Source organism: Penicillium pulvis (genome assembly GCF_028828015.1).
Source record: "Penicillium pulvis strain IBT 33274 chromosome Unknown contig_7_segment1_segment0, whole genome shotgun sequence".
In the NCBI taxonomy this organism is placed as follows: domain Eukaryota; kingdom Fungi; phylum Ascomycota; class Eurotiomycetes; order Eurotiales; family Aspergillaceae; genus Penicillium; species Penicillium pulvis.
Window position 1 is genome coordinate 3269004 of NW_026643079.1, and position 18478 is coordinate 3287481.

Below are 18478 nucleotides of genomic sequence, written 5' to 3' on the forward strand. Positions count from 1 at the left end.
TGGAATAGGAAAGCCCCGGCAGACGAAATACGATACGCAGAGTAGTGAACTATGAATAAACATATCCATTTTGGCGGCTAGAGCCAATAGTCATCAATAACATGCGTGATCAGAAACATAAAAGATCTATTTTTGTGTACATCAAAGCAGGACTCCACGGGTATCTGTGTTCCTCGACGAAATCATTTAATCCTCATCCATAGACTCCCATCCATCAGGACCAGGAGCCTCGGCCTCAACACCAGCATCACCCTCCTCATCAGACTCATCATCACCATCAGCATTGACACCAACCATACGTTCTTGCACTTCACCCTCGAGATCAGGCAGGCGGGAAACAAACGCACGGCGGACAGCACCGTTGGTAGAAGCATCCCAGATCTGGACGTTACCCTTGCTACCGGCCACAGCGAGACGGAAGCTGACCATAGCGTCAGGAGCGAAGGCGGTGGAGAAGACCTTTCCGACATCCAGCTTGCGGGAGACAACCATGCTGGGCTTGTCGTTCTCGACATTCCAGAGCTTGACTTCCTTGTCTGTGGAGCCGGTGACGAGGAAACCAGGGATAGTGCGGTTGATGTCGAATGAGGAGACGGAGGAGTCGTGAGCCTGCAGGGTCCAGACGGGCTTGGACTCGGCGGGGGTGGCGGGGACGTTGCGGACGTCGTAGCGGTATACTTGTCCGCCGTCGGTGGTGACGTAGAAGAAGTTGGGGTCGTGAGGGTCCCAGCGGACGTTCTCGACGTCGGAGTCGACGCCCCAGCGGGCCTTGGCATCCGGAGCACGCATATCGGCAGCGACCACGGTACGGTCGTAGCTACCACTCAGCAGAATGGTGGACTCCGTAGGGTGCCAGTCCAGCGAGCAGACCTTGTCAGTGTGGTGGGAGTAGGACTTGACGCAGCTGGTGGTGTTGAGATCCCAAAGCTTGACAGTACGATCGGCGGAGGCGGAGGCAAGCAGGTTGCGGTGCTGACGGTTGGCTGCTAGAGCCAGGATCGAGTCGATGTGGTACTCGTCATTTGCCTTTGCCTTCTTCTTCTTGGACTTCTTGCGCTCGCTGTCCTGGCCGCCTTGGCCGAGGATAGCGTTGGGGTACATGGAGTCCACAACGTCCAGATCCCAGATCTCGATATCAGGCTCCATAGTTCCAACGGCGACAAAGTTACCTGTTGTGCGTCCCTCGGTGTTCTTGCCAACGGGCATATCGAGCCACTCCAGGCACAAAGGAATACCGGGCAGCATGATGTCGTGGTGCACATAGAGGTTGTCGGCGGCGTCCTCGTAAACGTAAACCTCAAGGTGGGCAACCTCATCCTCGACCTTTCCAGCCAGGAGTAGGTTGTCGGTGGGCATGATCTGGAGCTCCTCGCGGTCCTCATCTTCCTCGTCCTCGGGAATGACAAGGTACGGGTCCTCCTCGTTGGGCTGGTGGTAAGCCAGTGACTGGACGTTGCCGAACATGGTAACTTTTTCTCCATCCTCATCAACCTCCTCGCTATCGTAGTGGTCGAGATCGAACTCTTTAAGGACATCATCATCACTAGAACGTCGGTTAGCTTTGATCAATGCATCATTCATCGAGCTGATCTTACTCAGTAGACTTGGCCTCAGTACCCTCCTTGGAGGTCTCCTTCTCCTCAGCGGCATCCATGACATCCTCATCCTTCTTATCCTCCTCCATAGCAGTATCCTCGCCCTGCGCAGCGTTCATATCCTCCTTGGCATCCTCAAGCTGCATGCGAGCAAGCTTAGATATCCGGTTCATTTCCTCCTCGTCAATCTCATACTTAGTAGGAAACTGGGCAGCGACGCCGCGCCGCACCCAGGCTGTGGTAGTGATCATAGAAGACATTGTGAAAAAAGTTATCACAGTAATCTCCAACAATCAGTCAGTTTTTTTTTATCGGCGATATTTTTTTTTATCGGTGTGCTGAGGGGTCTTCCGCCCGGCAGAAAGCGGCCGATCTTCTCACCGCCCGGGGTTTGCGATTTGCTCCATGAACAAGTTATTGGAGATTCGAACTTACGATTCATAAGACAAATTTCTTCAATAACGCTGGTTCTTTGCGCTGGATTATAACCGCCATCATGCATTCTCACCTCCATACCTCATACAACGTCAGTACGTAATGCCATACTAATCACTTAATCCTGAACCAATCAGATCAGCAAACTAACTAGAGCCCTTACTAGACTGCGAGGAAATCATGACGGCTCTTGACGAGTGCCACGCCCGTGGCTTCATGTGGAAGGTCTTCGGCAACTGCAATGATGTCAAGCGTGAGGTGAACCGTTGCCTTGCTGCAGAGCGCTACGACCGCGCAAAGAACAACCGGGATATCGCGCGCAGTAACCGACGGAAGATTGAGGATATCTGGGCGAAGGAGCGGGCGCTGGATGCTAGTGCTGTTCAGACTCCTGCTGCTCCTGCTTCTACCGATGCTCCTACGGATGGTACTAAGCAATAAGCAGCGTTGGTTGTATTACGATGTGCCGTGATCATTTTTGGTGTTTGGAGTTCGGTCAATTGCTTCTTTCTATGCTTCGAAACTCTCTTCTCGGTAAAAGAATGAGGCCAACTGGTTGTTTGTACGATATTGGACGGACTGTGTGTGTATATAGTGGGCCATAAAAGGTCAATGGAGACGGGAGCTACTGGTTTCAAACCTAGAGGTTATCGTATGATGCCCTTGAGCAATTGAAGGGACGATGAGCTTCTCGAGCTTGTGAACTTCCATGTACATTTGGACTATTGAACTTTTTTTTAAACTGAATATCCCAATCCGAACGCCATGCCGTGGACAATAATTATCATGCAATGTCAACCGTGAGCAGTCGCAATTTATGCGTCCGCTTCAGCCTCGGCCACCGGGGCAGCATCAGCGTCACCACTCTTGTTGTGGCGGCGTCTCCGCTTGGTCTTAGCAGCACCAAACTGCTCACCCTCGGCCTCGGCCTCGGCAGCTTCACTCTCGACCCGCTCCTTCTTTGCACCACCGGCATTGGCCTCGACTCTCTTCTTCGGCTTCTTCACACTCATCGGATTAGGTCCCTTGGCCTTCTTCAAGCCAGGAATCTTCTTTCTCTCGCCACCATCTTCACCTTCGCCATCGTGCTTCCTCTTGTCCCCAATCTCGGGGTCATCCAGTCCAGCCCGGAACTTGCTCATCTCATGACCATCACGCACAGCCTCGGTTTGTGTGCTCAAGGGCTCGAGAACCATCACCGAGCGCTTCACGTAGATAATAGGCACACCGGGAATAGCGCGCGCGCCGAAGCGCAGAGCTTTAGAACGGCGCATTGCGCGCTCCTCTTCACGCTCCTCTTCGGTCTTGCGCTTGCGCTGTGCCGGGTTGTCTGCCTTGTCACTCTTCTTAGCTGATGGCGGCTCGGCAGTAGCGAGGATGTAATGCTCCTTGTTCTTCTTAACTTCGGCATTAGGCGACAAGAGCGAGAGCAGGCATTCTACCTCATCGATGGGGGTGTGTTCTGCGTTGTGAGAGCAGTGGCGGAGGGGAAGAATTGTTGGTGGGGGGAGATGCATGGGACGGTAGGGTGTGTTGGTTCTGGGATTGATAGGTTGCTTGGCCATAATGGCTGCGAGAGAACATTTTGTGAGGACTAATGGCTGTTAATTTATCTGTGCCAACAATTCTCATCTTGGCGATTGCGGTATGCATCGCTGAATCGATTGGTTGGATTTGGGTACTAACGTGGCTTGGGTGTGCCCTGGAGAGTACGCTCAAGAGCAGGGAGCAGATCCATCTTAAATTGGTCGACAGCGTGCAGGAAGTTCGAGTCAACTGTTGAGGTGGGTTAGCATTCGAGTCTGGATGGCAGCTTTGTAGTCGACGTACCGAGCACTTGATAAGGCTCACGGAAGCCAAATGTCATCTCATACTGGTGCATGAGCTTGCGGTACTTCTTGGAACGTTTGGCCCTCATTGTGAATGGTTGAGATTAAGGATTGTTGGAGTTACGGAGATTTCGTTGCGGTGATGCGCGAATGAAACTTTTTTCTGATTTTGCCGGGCGGCGGGCGAGGCGGTGATGGTCCGTGCGAAGTACATGGTGGAGATATGAAGAACTATACAGTAGTCCCTGACCACGAAGTCTACGTGCTTGGGTTACAATAATAGTGTTATTAGATATTCTTGTTGTGTGAAGTTCGTTGTCTGATTATTATTATTGTTCATTAAATTGACTTCCTAGACAAAAGCTAGAAACCCCCGAAATCCCAAGTACTCCAGTACGCTGGTGCGCATGCAAAGCAGTCTAGATGACCTGCTCCTTGTATCTGCTAGAATCTAACATCAACTGTAAATGGGCGTTGAAGCCCGGTAATAGATAAGGACCTGGAATTAAAGACTTCAGGCCTGGGAATAACAAGTTCGTGGACACATAAGAGACCTGGCATCGCGGTGGGTGTTCTCTCCCAACGGCATGGCGTGAGTTGTGGGAAGTATGAAAACGCAGGTTATGTCGAAGGCGACAGTGGAGGAAGACCTGAGTTTTGTATGAATAGACAATGACAACCACAATTGCTCATGTCCTCTTCACGTTGGGCGGTGCATCTTGTAGAGTTTCAAAGCGAGTTGTATCGCATAATAGGAAGTTGTCTTGTGCTGGATGGGTTTGATACTCATCACCCAGCTCGTTTGTGACAAGAAGCAACCACGACAGAGATGTCATCCAGTTTGCCTGAAAGAAGAGTCAGTCTTTTGTTTTTGAAGGTGACAGCAGCCAAACGTACCTCCTTCAATAGCGAGCCCTTCATCAATCGCCTTCTCCATATACGGGCTCTCCGCATATGGATCATGAGCAACTGACAGAGCAGCATTCATCACTTCCCTTGCCACATAGACCAGGCGGTCGTTTGACAAATTCGACGAGGCCAGCTCAGCCGTATCTGGATTTCCCTGGTCCCATTTCTTGAGACTATCTAGAACAATGGTCATAACCTCGTGTTCCCATAGGTTATCCATTACGCCATCCGACACGGCTAGCACGATGTCGCCTTCCTGTATAGCGACCTTGGTCATCACCGCATCTTTACGAGGTGTATCAACGCTGTTGGTACCAAGCTGCAGGGGACAGTCGAACCAGTGCCATTGCTCTGTTGTGCTGAAGAGAATTTTCTCTTCGCTGGGTCGGATGACGAGGATTTTGCAATCGCCCAAATTCGTTACGTAGAGTAGGGGATTTTGTTTGCCATCATTTCCGGTAGTCCAATGAAGGAGTGCGGTGGCGGATGTGGTTGTTCCTAGCCATTCATTTGGAGTGCTCGTTGCGCGGATAGTCTCCTCGAAGGCTGATTGAAGGTATTCAACCGGGTCGGGGGTAGCCGATGCGGACAGGCTGCGTTCAACTTCTAGAGCCCAGAAATGCAGGAGAAGTCTGGACCAAAGACTATTCGACCAGGATGATCATTAGCATTTGAGAAGAAAAGAGAAGGGGAACAAAAGGCTTCGTGCGTAGAAACACAAGGTCACCACCAGGGCGGAAGGGAAACACTCACGCAGCATGACCACAAGGTCTTGTCGCCCAAGCGCCTACGCCGTCATCCACACCAACAAAGTTCTCGGCAACGATAACCGCATCGTCTCCATTGTTTAAGCCACGGATCAGCTCGCCCTTCACGGATAATCTCTTATCCTGGCTCAAGGAGTGGGTAGTCAAGGGATCGGAAAAGGACGACGATGGCGGAGATAGAAACGGTGGGGGAAACGGGCGGGAGGGGCGTTTCGCACATAAAGCGTAGCCAGTCTCGAACCTGAAAGGGGAATGGGCAAGCGTTTGGTGGTGATTTGGGACGGGGGTGGTCGTGCCATATGAGGGCCACACTGCCGCGGTGTATCGCCGCGTCTGCACCCGCGTCTTTAGCTTGAGTCGGCCCGCGGGGCTGACCTGGACCGAAATGGCCTTAGTAGACGCGGTCCACCGAGGCGACCATGATATTGATGAAAGTAATGGTGGAACCCTTGCCGTGGTCACCATGCCTTCTCGGTCTTCACACAGGGCCAGTAGGAAGGGGTGTGATTTGATTTTAGGATGAAGTCATGAGGGTGTGGATTGAAAGAAAAAGTAAGCTGACAAAAACAAATTCTCTGAGTGAACGAGAGCAGAGATTTTTGTTCTGAAGGCCGATACTCACCGGTGAAGAAAGTTGCATTGCAATCTCGAACGTTGAGTGGACTGTTGCGCCGACCGGGAAACTGTGCTCTGCTCTACGTGGTAGGGCGTGTCATATGAATGCCACGGCCCCCTACTGCTCTATTTTGGGGTTTTGTTGAATGAATCTGGGGTATCTAGTATTTGTTTCTAAACTATCAGCTCCATTTTCAATAAAAATCCCATCTAGACCCAATGATCGTCGAACCCACCAAAAATTGGCCGCCAGTATAGATCCTACGACGTTCGTTGCTGCACCTGCGGAGTATACTCGGCCAAATTCAATTCTCTTACTCCACTGAACCTCCGATTTTTACCGTTGGAGAACATTACAGTTTCCCGGGATAGTTTCGTGTTGAAGATCTACGCTTATCTTGACTCATACTTGCATTATCTTCGTTTATCAGCGATGAGATAGCGCCCGTGCAGACCAAGCGGGCGAGCCTCCACGGAGCCAGTATTACATAAAGACAGGAACACTACAAAACCAGCTTTCTCCATTAAGGAGTCCAAGGATATGAAGGTAGCAACGCGGTTAGTGACGATGAGGCTTTGATGTCGATCATGAGTGGCTCGGACCCACTAGCTTGCAACGGGGGCAGGAGTACTCCGTACGGAGTACACCGACTTCACCCACTCGACACGGGAGGAGGACCGTGTCCTTTCCCAAGTTTGTTGCTGAAGCTTGTGGGTATCATGCCAGCTGAGGGCGAGGAAACAATCTCAAGGATATTACACTTGCCATTAGCATTACAGATTGGTTCAAGACTCCCCTCCCCACACAAGAGCTGAGAAGATTATCGCTCGGGCTGTTGAGGAGAACATGGAGGGAAGTTGGAAGGAGATACCAGATTATTGTCGGAGAGCATTGAGTTTTGTATACAAGAGCTTCTATGCTTATCTTTGATAGACTGATACATTCCCTGTAAACTAATAAAATGTTAAGATCAATATCACACTCCCTAACCGTCATCCCGATAGAAGTCTGAGATGAATGCCGTCATTCAATGATGTTCCATTCAAACCCAGTTGACCACATCACCGATGAGCCTCTCTTTGTGGATCTCCATCGAAATTACCTCAAAGATGTCGATGATTTCTTCGGCGATGGCGTCCTCGCGCGCATCTCCCTTCATGGCAGCCAGTCCTTGGAAACCGGCCAGGGTAACCGTGTTGACTCGGTCTGAGAACTCAAAACGACCAACACCCTTGCGGTTAATAGCAAGCTGCATGCGCAGCTGTCGTTCGGAACAGGGGCAGCGGCGCTCCACGTCGTAAGTGCACTTGCGAGCACAGACACATGCTGATTTGCAGATACACTTGGAATGCTTTACCTCGTGCAACAGACGAATCTTGCCGTCATCACGTCGACAGTCTCCGATAGATTTTCCTTCTAACTTGGCCAGCGTGCCGATTCTGTGGTCGATAATGATTTGCTTCTCCCGAAGAACCGGATCGATTAATTCCAGGTTGGTAAACGGAAGTTCGTTTAAGGGGATATCGCAGTCGGGTACCTGCTTAGGGGTCATAGTGAAGTATCTCTCAGAAAGCACAGTCATGGTCTCGGGCGGGAAATCAGGAAAAATGGAGATGAGACTGTCCCATTTCTTACAGTAGGTAGAATGGCGGTTGTTGACAATGCTGTAGGCGTATCGGCGGTATCCCAGGATGTCATCGATGCAAAACGGTCCCAATCGCGCATCTTTGCAGATGAGCATTCGCACATAATTCTCCATGAACCGAGAAATGAGGTCGTTGTCGCGCTCTTCGCAGATGCCTGGGGAGTCGAGGATATCCTTGAATAGAAGGAAGATGCGATACAGATGGTTGGGTTCGGGCATGTAGAACTGGCGATCTTTTGTCATGGCCGGACGAGTTTCCATTTTGTACAAGGCACAAAGCTCAATTCCCGCCATCTCGAGTTTGATTCGGGCATAGACCACGTAAAAGAGATGTTCCACAATGGTGATAAGTTCACCAAGGTTATCAGTTGCGATATTGGTCTCGGCTCGATCGATCCAGTACCTGAGGCCAGTCTCCGAATTGTCAAGCTAGAAGAGTCACCAGTCTGTGTGTCGAGGGAATTTCAATTCGCATACCTCAATGCCATAGCCCATAAATGCAATCTGTGCAAGCTTCGCAATGGCATAAATCTGGGAGAAAATCTTGAGGACCACTATAAAGTGCGTTGCTATCTCATCATTGGTCAAGTCGTTCAGGGACAGTACCTGGGATGTCACCCGGGAGGCTCCATAGGTGGGGGATGGGGATGGCGAGTTTGAAGTCACAGCTGTCACCCACTCGCCGCTACTAACTCTGTAAGGGCGTGAATGTCGTTTCAACGATGAAGTCTGCTCATGCGCATGGAATTGTCAGTCATTCTCATTGTTTCTCGTAGAAGACAGGATATAGGGGACGGCGCGATGAGACCTACCAGAAAGAACTCTGAATTCTCGTCAAGATTGTCATTTTGCCTCATGGTGTCGGCTAAAGGCCCTTCAAGGCTTTCCTCGTGAAGCTCCGAGTATCTGTAGAATCCGTCTCTCTGGTCTTCAATTGCGTCGACCCAGACGTCTGAGCTTACAGACTTGTGGTCATTACTGGGGGTTCGGGGGGTTCTGGGATGGTAGGAATCAGTTCTGTGGCGGAGTCTGAAGAGAGAGAAATTCCAGATGTGACTCTTCGTCCTGCGAAGGTGATTCATATTGGAACTGTGTATAGGAGCCTTTTGACGAAAGTCAAGTAATATAACTGGGGTGGTACTTTGCGTGTTTGGGGATCATGATCAAACCTTTTATCTGTTCTTCTACAATCGAGCTCATGTCGAGCAGATAACATGGCAGTGACGACTAAGCCGACAACTAAGCTATACTTGCCTAATTAGGCTGATCGGTTCCGCGGCTTAAATCACGGGGATTCAACAAAGTAGCCAAATAGCTGATACGGGACTGAGTTAAGCTCGGAGCTCTACTGGGAATGAGATAAGTATAAATAAAAAAAGCTTTGCTGGTTCGTAAAACGCTCGCCTCCAAGTGGATATCAACATGAAGCCACAATTTAACTTTGCACACGGAATGTCCGACCACTGGCCGTCTTGCGCTCACGCTCTTCATTCTCCGGTCTGGCCCGGTTAAGAACTATTTCTCAGTTAGTAAGGGACATAATACTTCAATTTGGAAGGTGCACATACCTTGCAGGAAGTCCGCTGTGCGCTTGCGCATGCGGGTGTGAATGTATGCCTATCGTAGGTCAGTCAATGAAACCCAAGTATTATTATAAGAACGTTCATACCTTCGAAGCCTTAATGTGGTAATGGAAGTAGTCACGGAAGGTCTGGATGTGGGAGATGTTGTCGTAACGGCGCTGGGCGGTCAAGTGTCGGGGGAACAAAACTAGATGCATGTCAGTGACTTTCAATAAGTACCACTATCTATATGGATTATCCATACCAAAAGTGACGTAGCTAATTTCACCCTCGCCCGCCGTGAGCAGACCAGGAACACCTTGCAACTCCAATGGGGCATCGTTGCGGAACAGTACTTGAGGGGCATTCTGCAGGGTCACAACGCGACGTCTGGCGTCCACGAATTCCTAAGAACCATTAACATCAGACAAAAAGCAATCTTCCCTCATTCAAAATCAAACGAACCTGTAAGAAGACCTTGCCAAAGATGCGATCTGTCTCCTCCCGGAACACGGTGCTGAAGATGACCGTCACCCGATCAAAGCTAGCCTTAATGTAGATGGCCTCCTCCTCACGATAATGAATAGCCATAACCTCGCCACCCTCCTTCATGCCTTGGGGTGCTGACTCCGAAGTGTACCGTGAAGCCTCCTCCGCAAGCTTGTTGAACTCGTCGAATGCTCTCTCGAATGGAGCCGCCATGGCATTGCGCTTCAGCAGAGCGAGCTTCATGATCAATTCGTCGCGGGCTTCCTGCTCAGCAGGCAAGTTTTCAAGATCAACTTGTACGGAGAAATCATAACCGGGCTCGGGGGACACAATGTAGGGGCCGTATTCCCGCTCAAGCACCTCCTGGGCGCCATATTGGACGAGCTCCTTGAAGCATTTCACGTTGATAGAGAGCAGGATCTTGGTTTTGGACTCGGGGGTAGAAACGTGGAAGGTCACTCCGTCAAAGTCAGAGGCCACTTGGTCAATGGAAGCTGGGGGGGGCACTGCGGGCAACCGAGTTAGCTGGGGCCTGACCGGAGTGTATACAACGGAGCCGAGGGGGGAGTAAGCGGGGAGGGAGGGGTATAATACCCAGAGAACCGCTCCGTGAGGAGCGATTGAATCAAAACATTCTGATAATCCAAGAGCAGCATGACGGGCAGAGATAATGTGTGTCAACAAGATGGCAGGTTGAGAGGATGGCAACCCGCGATCGTCATTACCGGGCGGTGGGGGAGCCGGATAGGTCGCTCTCGCCGCCCGTACTAATTTTTGTGCTATCGATAGCAAGAGTCTACGATTCTCCAAAAATTTTCCCATCCACCCCACGATGGTGAAATCTTACTTGTAGGTGCCAATTATGATTGCAAATGGGTACCTAATGTTCTAACTTGAAAATATTCAGCAAATTCGAGCATTCGAGCACGTTCGGGCTCATCGCCTCGGCGTCGTCCAATGCGATCTGGGCCAAGGACGAGCAGGTCCCAGGCGCAGCTCGCCAGACAGGTTCCGGTCGAGCGATCGTTGGTGCTAGCGAGGAGGTCCTTTGCTGGGATGTAAAGAAGGGAGAACTGCTGGGCCGGTGGCGCGATTCGGCGTGCAAGGCGCCTGTGACCGTCGTCACCCAGAGCAAGACCGATGAAGATATCTTTGCAGTTGGGTAAGGCTCTTCCTCATACTATAATTGCATGTTGGTCGCTAACGTTCACTTTTCTGTTCTATAGCTACGAGGATGGTAGCATCCGCATCTGGGATTCGCGTACTCGCACTGTCATTATTTCTTTCAATGGTCACAAGTCCGCCGTGACCCAGATGGCCTTCGACAACGCCGGTGTGCGCCTCGCCAGTGGTTCCAAAGACACCGACATTATCGTCTGGGACCTGATCAGCGAAACAGGTCTTTTCAGACTCCGCGGACACACCGACCAGATCACCTCCCTCCACTTCCTTTTCCCTTCTACAGAGCTACTCAATGCCTCCGGACTCAGCGAACATCCCGGATTCTTGTTGACAACTGGTAAGGACGCTCTGGTCAAGATTTGGGATCTGGGATCGCAGCACTGTATCGAAACACATGTTGCGCAGACAAATGGCGAGTGCTGGAGCTTGGGTCTTTCACCAGACCAGGGTGGTTGCATTACTGCAGGAAATGATGGAGAGCTGAAGGTCTGGTCGATCGACGAAAATGCGATGGTTGAAATCTCAAAAGAGAAAGTCAGCGCAGAGGGTCGCAGAATCATGAAGGACCGGGGAACCTTCTACCGAAATGGTAAAGATCGCACAATTGGCATTCGATTCCATCCTCGTTTGGATTATGTCGGTTTGCACGGCTCGGACAAGTCAGTCGAAATTTGGCGCATTCGGTCAGCAACAGAAGTGCAGAAGAGCATGGCTCGCAAGCGCAAGCGGAGAAAGGAGAAGGAGGCCCAGCGTGAGGGTGAAGAGAAGACCGAAGCTGAAGAAGACAAGCCTGAAGATGTTTCTTCTGCTCCCATCACAGAAGTCTTCGTCCCCCATGTCATCGTTCGCACGGGTGGAAAGATTCGTTCATTCGACTGGATGACCATCAAATCCAACAGCCTAAACATCCTTGCAGCAACTTCGAATAACCAGCTGGAAGCCTATAGCATTGTCACAGCGAACAAGAAGAACAAAGACGAGGAAGAATCTGATTACACCCGCAGCTTGGCTGTCGACATTCCCGGCCACCGCACCGATATCCGATCCATTGCCCTGAGTTCTGAGGACCGCATGTTGGCTTCTGCTTCCAATGGCAGCCTCAAGATCTGGAACGTACGCACAGGAACCTGTCTGCGTACGCTTGAATGTGGCTATGCGCTCTGCTCCGCGTTCCTTCCCGGTGACAAGATCGTGGTGGTTGGAAACAAGAATGGAGAGTTGGAGGTCTTTGATATTGCTTCCTCAACATTGCTGGACACCATCAAGGCCCACGATGGTCCAGTCTGGTCAATGCACGTGCACCCTGATGGAAAGTCCGTGGTCACTGGAAGTGCTGATAAGCAAGCGAAGTTTTGGGAGTTCAAGGTTGTGCAGGAGGAGATCCCGGGCACCAAGCGCACTACTCCCCGCCTCAGACTGGTCCACACCAGAACCTTAAAGGTCAACGAGGACATTCTCAGCCTTCGATTCTCTCCAGACGCACGACTTCTGGCTGTTTCTATGCTGGACAACACTGTGAAGGTCTTTTTCGTTGACACTTTGAAACTCTTCCTGAACTTGTACGGCCACAAGCTTCCTGTCCTGTCCATGGACATTTCTTACGACACCAAATTGATCGTAACTTGCTCGGCCGATAAGACTGTCCGTCTGTGGGGTCTGGACTTTGGTGATTGCCACAAGTCCTTGCACGCTCACGAGGACAGTGTCATGGCAGTTGCATTCGTTCCCACCAACAAGGAACAAAATGGTCACAACTTCTTCAGTGCTAGCAAGGACAAGGTTATCAAGTACTGGGACGGTGACAAGTTTGAGCAGATCCAGCGACTGACCGGTCACCACGGAGAGATCTGGGCGTTGGCCATCAGCCGTACCGGTGATACCATTGTCACTGCCAGTCACGATAAGAGTATTCGCATCTGGAAGGAGACAGATGAGCCTCTGTTCCTGGAGGAAGAGCGCGAAAGAGAAATGGAAGAAGCTTACGACAACACTCTTACTGCCTCTCTCGAGCAAGACGAGGACGGCGAGGACGGCGAGAAGGCCGAGGCAGTTGACGCGGGAAAGCAAACCACTGGTACCCTCATGGCTGGTGAAAAGATCATGGAAGCTCTAGACCTGGGCATGGAGGACCTCGAACTTGTCCGGGAATGGCACGAGACCAACCCCAACAGCTCACCTCCCAACCGCAACCCGATCTACCTCGCTTTCGGCAACATCTCAGCAGAGGAGCACGTCTTGAAGACCGTGTCCAAGGTCCCGGCCGCAGCCCTGCAAGATGCCCTCCTTGTCTTGCCATTCAACAAGCTCCCCGCTCTCTTCACCTTCCTCAACATCTGGGCCGAGCGCGAATGGAACGTGCCCCTTACCTGCCGTGTCCTCTTCTTCATGCTCAAGACTCACCACCGCCAGGTCGTGGCAAGCAAGATGATGCGTCCCATGCTGGACAGCATCCGTTCCGCCCTGCGTCGTGTTCTTACCCGTCAAAAGGACGAGATGGGCTTCAACTTGTCTGCTTTGCAGTTTATCGGTAACCAGATCCGCGAACTGAGCACCAAAGATTACATTGACGAGGAGACCTGGAAGCAGCCTGAGACACAAAAGGGAACGGGCAAGAAGCGGCAATTTGTTAGCATGGCTTGATTTGGGCCAGTTCTAGACGAGCATGTTCAATAGGCGTTGACCTTGATTTGTTTTGGTTATGTTAATGTTTGTTCTACAAAAGTTGGATATCCTTGGGAGTTCAGAGCCAAGATCGAGGGATGTATTATACTAGATCTACTTTAAATGATCATTTGCATCGTATATACGTCAAGTTCGTCAGGTTATTTGAAAAGAATTCATTATGATTGTAGGATAAACTAAGTGATATGGTACGGGTTGGACCAACTTTCAGTCGAAAAGTCGTCCGCGAATTACACCCCATATCTAGCCACCAAGTATCAATCATGTAGCGCAAGACCATAGATAAATCGAAAAACCTAATGGGGTATACAGTTAGCCATGTATCCCACAAATAACTGAACATCCCAAAAAGCCAGCAAGAAAAAGCAAAGCTTGAAGCATTTCTTTCAGCAGAACCATTATAAGCATCGACGACAACCGTATCCTCTTTTGGGTATACTAATTGCCATACCTCTTCCGGCTCTTCCTAATAATTTCGGTTCAATGCAGAGTCTCATCATTTAAGAAATGTTTCAAGCTTTGCGTTTTTCTTTCTGCTTCCCTGCTGCTCATCGTTGAGGGTGCGGTTATAAGACCTACCATTGATTGTTCGACCAGCATCGACAAGGTATCCACTCATTCTTGGTCCTTGTCCATGCTGGTATGGATGTCGGGTGAAGTGTGGAGGGAAGAAGAGAAGGTTGCAGCTCGCGAAAATAAAATCGTTGGGTTAGCGGGTGGAGCGTCGCTTAGTCATCATAGTCACGTGCTTATATCATGTAGATCCGCCAGTTGACGGTTTAAAAGGAAATACATATGAAATTAATGAATATAATCAATTGAGATTGGCTTTTTCTTTCTGTTCGTCATTTTCATACTCATATACGTCGTGAACTTCTATATTCAGCTAATAAGTCCTCGGCAAATCAAGAAGATGGCTTCATTGATCCACATAAGGAACAGGTCCACCATTGAGTCTCCATAAATGTGCCGCATGAGCAAACCCATCCTAGTGGTCGTTTGTTGGCATCTCGGTCTAGAGACGAAAGGGTATCCAACGCACGAGTACGATTCTTGAATGCGAACGTATCACGGGCAGGGTCGACTTTTGCTCCGGTATCATCTGGCCGGGCGCGCTTCTTCTGTTTTTCTGGTTCTGTGCGAGCACTTTGGGCAGAACTTTGTCTAGTTGGGCCCTCAGCCAAATTTATATTCGAAGGAGTCGGCCTTTCTGCTGCACAGACATCACAGCACAGAAAATTGGACGGATTTTCTAATGTACACATCGGACATGTCCACGGGGCGTCATAGGAACTGTTGTTGGCACTTGTCGAGCTGGACGCAACAGCTGATGTTTTTTCGGACTGTAGAGGTTCTGCTTTATCCCTAGCAGATGGTTTGGACGAAGATGGCTCTGTTCGAGGTCCCGCCGGGTTCTCCTGGCTCGGAGGCACATATGAAGACCCATATTTCTCACGTTCCTCTTCTTGGATCAACTCAATGAAGGCTTGAAGGATAGCTTCCTCATTGGCATCATCTTCTTCTGCCTGTGTTCTAAATCCGTTTCTGGATTCTTCCTCCACAAGTTCGGCCTCCCGGTCTGTTCCAGACGCACATCCATTCATAACCTCGAGGCGACGCTGGGCAGCATCCGCTCTAACCTTGCGCATGTCCGTTCCGCGAAGTACAGGAGCACCACCAAGCCTCTTTCCTGAGTTCTTCGCGAGGAGTCGTCGCTTCTCTGCAGTAGCACGGGCTTGCCGGCGAGCTTCATCCAGCGGTATTCTGGCTCCGCCAAGGCGTTTGCCTTGGGAAAGGAAGCCCTCTCCTGTGTATCCCTTGATCACAAGTTCCTCATGTTCATCACGGAGCTGATTCCACAGCGCGTGAAAGTCCCGGTTATGTGGTCCATGGACAATATGGCTCAGTCTATATTATTGATCAACTCAAGCTTGGGAAAGCGAATCTTGCGAAGAGGGTGACTTACTCGTGCAGCATGGTATCTGTTATTTGTTCTATAGGAAGGAATTGCTTCTGATCAGAAGCATACCGTAGCCTCAGGCAGATCTTCTGGCCATGGTTGACATTCAGACCTAGGAGATTCCTTTGGCTTGGATAGAACTCGCAAAGGGCACCCACTCTCCAGGCGCGCTGGCGCATGATCGGTTTGACCATGGAGGCCACTTTGCGCAGAATTAAGAGTGCCTCTGCTTCTCGTGGGCGTTTTTTCTCATGTCTATATTCTGAAATGAGAGGATCTAGTTCGCGCATCTTGGCTGTGGCTTATGCGAACTGGTTTGATGCAAAGAAGGGGATAAATGATGTGTGCACATGCATCAAGATGCTATGGCTTCCCCAGAGTATCATTCTCCAGATATCAGCAGCCCCATCGGAGTTTCAAACAACTAAAAAGAAGAACACGAGGGCGTTGTCAAAGGCAAGAACATGGTTGGGAGTTGCTGGTTGATAATCACGTTCTGCCCTGACAAACAAGGCATCAAGGCAAGTATAGCATCACGTGCATGATGATGACAGCCCTCAATGTTACAAATTGCTTCGATGTTTTCGAACTAAACCCTATGGTAGACTTTGTAACACTGGTATAGCCTTTTGTGTGCTTGGCTTCTGTCGCCCGGTATCTGCGTGTTGTTTTCATGCATTGGGCTAGGTCATAAGAGCCTGGAGGCGACTTCCATTGGCTATGATATATTTCGTAGTTTCTCAACAGCTATGGGCAAGGTCATACTTGAAATCCTGGGAATAATCCTCAGGTATTCCTAATTCTAGACAATCTAACTACCAGAGTAAGCTTCTTACATTATTTACAAATAAAAAAAGCAAAAAATAGCAATGATCCATACCTTCCAAAGTTCCTCACCTGGGCAGACTGCTCAAGTGTTTCCCGCATCTTCCATGAAATCGCTCATGTGACCGATAAGGCCTGTTTTATCAATGATACAATCTTATCGCCCGCGCTTTTCTTTGTTCAAGTTTTACCAACTCAGACAAGATGACAAGTGACGATCAGTTCTTCTTCGACTATGTGAGCCTTTTTCAAACTCGCCTTCACAGATTTGATACCGGTGCTAACACTTAGCTATTGCGCAGCTTGCTTCCATACCCCATGACGTAAGGCGGTACTCCGAGCAAGTCGCCGACTCAATCGACCGATCGGTTGACCATGCAGCGAACGCTATCCGAAATACTTTGTCCGAGCAGACATGGCTACCGTCCTCTGTGCGGCCGCCGATGCGCGCCTCTCAGATGCGGTCATCTCCCCGCGGCCTGACCGACCGAGTCCAGGACTGGATGATTCGGAATCGCGCTTGGACCGCGGCTATCCTTGCGTTTGTCGGGACTGGCTGTGTCCTGCTATATGGAAACAAGAAACTGAACGCGAAACGGAGGAAAGCTAGAAAGGCGGGTAATGGGGCCCGAAAAGAGATTGTTGGTAAGTTGGTAGACTCTTGATTACGATATGGACATGCGCTAAACTATTGCAGTTGTTGCTGGATCACCCCATGAGCCTATGACTAGGGCAATCGCGACGGATCTAGAGCGCCGGGGATACATAGTTTATGTGACGGTTTCATCTGCGGATGAGGAACATATTGTCCAGTCGGAGAACCGGGCCGATATCAAAGCGCTTTGGCTGGATCTGACCACCGTAAGTATTTCCAGATCTTGAGAAATGAGTATAAACTAAAAAGTTGCAGACACCCTCGAACCCCTCAGATCTTCACCCTTCTCTACACGAATTGCGCACCTTGATCACCCAGCCGCAGTGCCCTTCACCGGGAATGCCCTCGCATACCTGTCAACTAAGCGGTCTCATCATTGTACCCTCGACAAATTACACCGCAGGCCCCGTTGCAACCATTCCGCCTTCCTCATGGGCAGATACCGTCAACACCCGCCTCCTTTCTCCGATCCTCACCGCACAGGCCTTCCTTCCCCTTTTGACCCTCCGTAACAACAGCAGCACCATCGTCTTCGCCTACCCAGCTATCTCCTCATCCTTATCCGCCCCCTTCGCCGGTCCAGAGGTCACCGCCACCAGCGCCATCTCCGCCTTTGCGGCCTCTTTGCGACAAGAGCTCCAGCTTCTTGAGCGTGGCAATGTTGATATCGTGGAGCTCCGCATGGGCAACATTGACCTGGGCCCTGCTTACCGTAACTCGCAGAGCCAGATCGCTGGAACAGAGGTATTGGCTTGGAGCGTCCAGCAGCGCGCCCTTTACGCTCCTCAGTACATGTCTAGCGTTGAACAGCGACCTGTCGCATCTGCGGGCCCTGGTGCCACGCGTGGTTCTTCGGCACGGTACCTCCATCATGCTGTGATGGATGCGCTGGAGCCCTCGACTGTGAATTTCCTTGGACGGAAGAAGTCCAAGAAGTCAGTCATGTACGTGGGCCGGGGCGCCCGATCCTACAGCGTGATTGGCGCATGGGTTCCGAGTGGACTAGTGGCCCTAATGATGGGTTACCACACTGGTCATTCAGGCAACGAAAGCCCCAGCAGTGGTAGCGAAACCAGCTGAGAGCAGGATCAGCTTCGTTGAAACACCGATGGGGCGGACTATTGAGAATCAAAACACCGTCTCCACTTTTCTCATATTGTAAAGCTTAATTATTGGAAGTACTCTGTATATAGTTTCTTGATCCTCTTCGCTCTTAATAGCATAGTGCATTGTTCTTGATTAGTATTATCCGTAGATACATTAAGCGTAAACTTATGTCCAGTAGGTTATGTGTCCCGTATGTATACTCGTATATCCCATCAGGCCG

General features: G+C 50.4%; 9 protein-coding genes across 9 annotated transcripts; 3 read left to right on the forward strand and 6 right to left on the reverse strand.

Moving 5' to 3' along the window:
- Positions 1–186: 186 nt before the first annotated feature.
- N7503_009191 (rRNA-processing protein PWP1) lies at positions 187–1855 on the reverse strand (the record flags this gene model as incomplete). The annotated part of the gene is made up of 2 exons (XM_057068738.1): positions 187–1543; positions 1596–1855. The coding sequence occupies 2 exons, from the start codon at positions 1853–1855 to the stop codon at positions 187–189; spliced, it is 1617 nt and encodes a 538-aa protein (XP_056919593.1).
- Positions 1856–2041: 186 nt separating this feature from the next.
- N7503_009192 (COX assembly mitochondrial protein) lies at positions 2042–2607 on the forward strand. The gene is made up of 2 exons (XM_057068739.1): positions 2042–2125; positions 2197–2607. Exons 1-2 carry the CDS (start codon positions 2092–2094, stop codon positions 2469–2471), a joined length of 309 nt encoding a protein of 102 aa, XP_056919594.1. The 5' UTR covers positions 2042–2091; the 3' UTR covers positions 2472–2607.
- A 238-nt stretch (positions 2608–2845) lies between these two features.
- N7503_009193 (rRNA-binding ribosome biosynthesis protein UTP23) lies at positions 2846–4074 on the reverse strand (the record flags this gene model as incomplete). The annotated part of the gene is made up of 3 exons (XM_057068740.1): positions 3861–4074; positions 3717–3806; positions 2846–3624 (listed from the first exon to the last, which is right to left on the reverse strand). Exons 1-3 carry the CDS (start codon positions 3946–3948, stop codon positions 2846–2848), a joined length of 957 nt encoding a protein of 318 aa, XP_056919595.1. The 5' UTR covers positions 3949–4074.
- A 574-nt stretch (positions 4075–4648) lies between these two features.
- N7503_009194 (uncharacterized protein) lies at positions 4649–6000 on the reverse strand (the record flags this gene model as incomplete). Its single annotated transcript, XM_057068741.1, has 3 exons — positions 4649–4704; positions 4757–5412; positions 5522–6000. The coding sequence occupies 3 exons, from the start codon at positions 5998–6000 to the stop codon at positions 4649–4651; spliced, it is 1191 nt and encodes a 396-aa protein (XP_056919596.1).
- A 1193-nt stretch (positions 6001–7193) lies between these two features.
- Positions 7194–8653, reverse strand: N7503_009195 (uncharacterized protein; the record flags this gene model as incomplete). The annotated part of the gene is made up of 3 exons (XM_057068742.1): positions 7194–8225; positions 8274–8525; positions 8609–8653. 3 exons carry the CDS (start codon positions 8651–8653, stop codon positions 7194–7196), a joined length of 1329 nt encoding a protein of 442 aa, XP_056919597.1.
- A 578-nt stretch (positions 8654–9231) lies between these two features.
- On the reverse strand, positions 9232–10503 carry N7503_009196 (actin-related protein 2/3 complex subunit 2; the record flags this gene model as incomplete). Its single annotated transcript, XM_057068743.1, has 6 exons — positions 9232–9311; positions 9365–9413; positions 9466–9566; positions 9624–9765; positions 9824–10379; positions 10442–10503. 6 exons carry the CDS (start codon positions 10501–10503, stop codon positions 9232–9234), a joined length of 990 nt encoding a protein of 329 aa, XP_056919598.1.
- Positions 10504–10679: 176 nt separating this feature from the next.
- Positions 10680–13669, forward strand: N7503_009197 (snoRNA-binding rRNA-processing protein DIP2; the record flags this gene model as incomplete). The annotated part of the gene is made up of 3 exons (XM_057068744.1): positions 10680–10696; positions 10755–11009; positions 11074–13669. The coding sequence occupies 3 exons, from the start codon at positions 10680–10682 to the stop codon at positions 13667–13669; spliced, it is 2868 nt and encodes a 955-aa protein (XP_056919599.1).
- A 947-nt stretch (positions 13670–14616) lies between these two features.
- N7503_009198 (metalloendopeptidase WSS1) lies at positions 14617–16009 on the reverse strand (the record flags this gene model as incomplete). The annotated part of the gene is made up of 2 exons (XM_057068745.1): positions 15678–16009; positions 14617–15619 (listed from the first exon to the last, which is right to left on the reverse strand). The coding sequence occupies exons 1-2, from the start codon at positions 15959–15961 to the stop codon at positions 14617–14619; spliced, it is 1287 nt and encodes a 428-aa protein (XP_056919600.1). The 5' UTR covers positions 15962–16009.
- Positions 16010–16700: 691 nt separating this feature from the next.
- N7503_009199 (DUF1776 domain-containing protein) lies at positions 16701–18231 on the forward strand (the record flags this gene model as incomplete). The annotated part of the gene is made up of 4 exons (XM_057068746.1): positions 16701–16733; positions 16799–17141; positions 17194–17357; positions 17407–18231. 4 exons carry the CDS (start codon positions 16701–16703, stop codon positions 18229–18231), a joined length of 1365 nt encoding a protein of 454 aa, XP_056919601.1.
- Between the last annotated feature and the right edge of the window lie 247 nt (positions 18232–18478).

Bases quoted from the DNA above. Each gene is read 5' to 3' on its own strand.
- N7503_009192 (XM_057068739.1), top strand. From the start codon at position 2,092: ATGCATTCTCACCTCCATACCTCATACAACGTCA. The intron at 2,126-2,196 runs GTACGTAATGCC...AGCCCTTACTAG, and splicing joins CCATACCTCATACAACGTCA to ACTGCGAGGAAATCATGACG.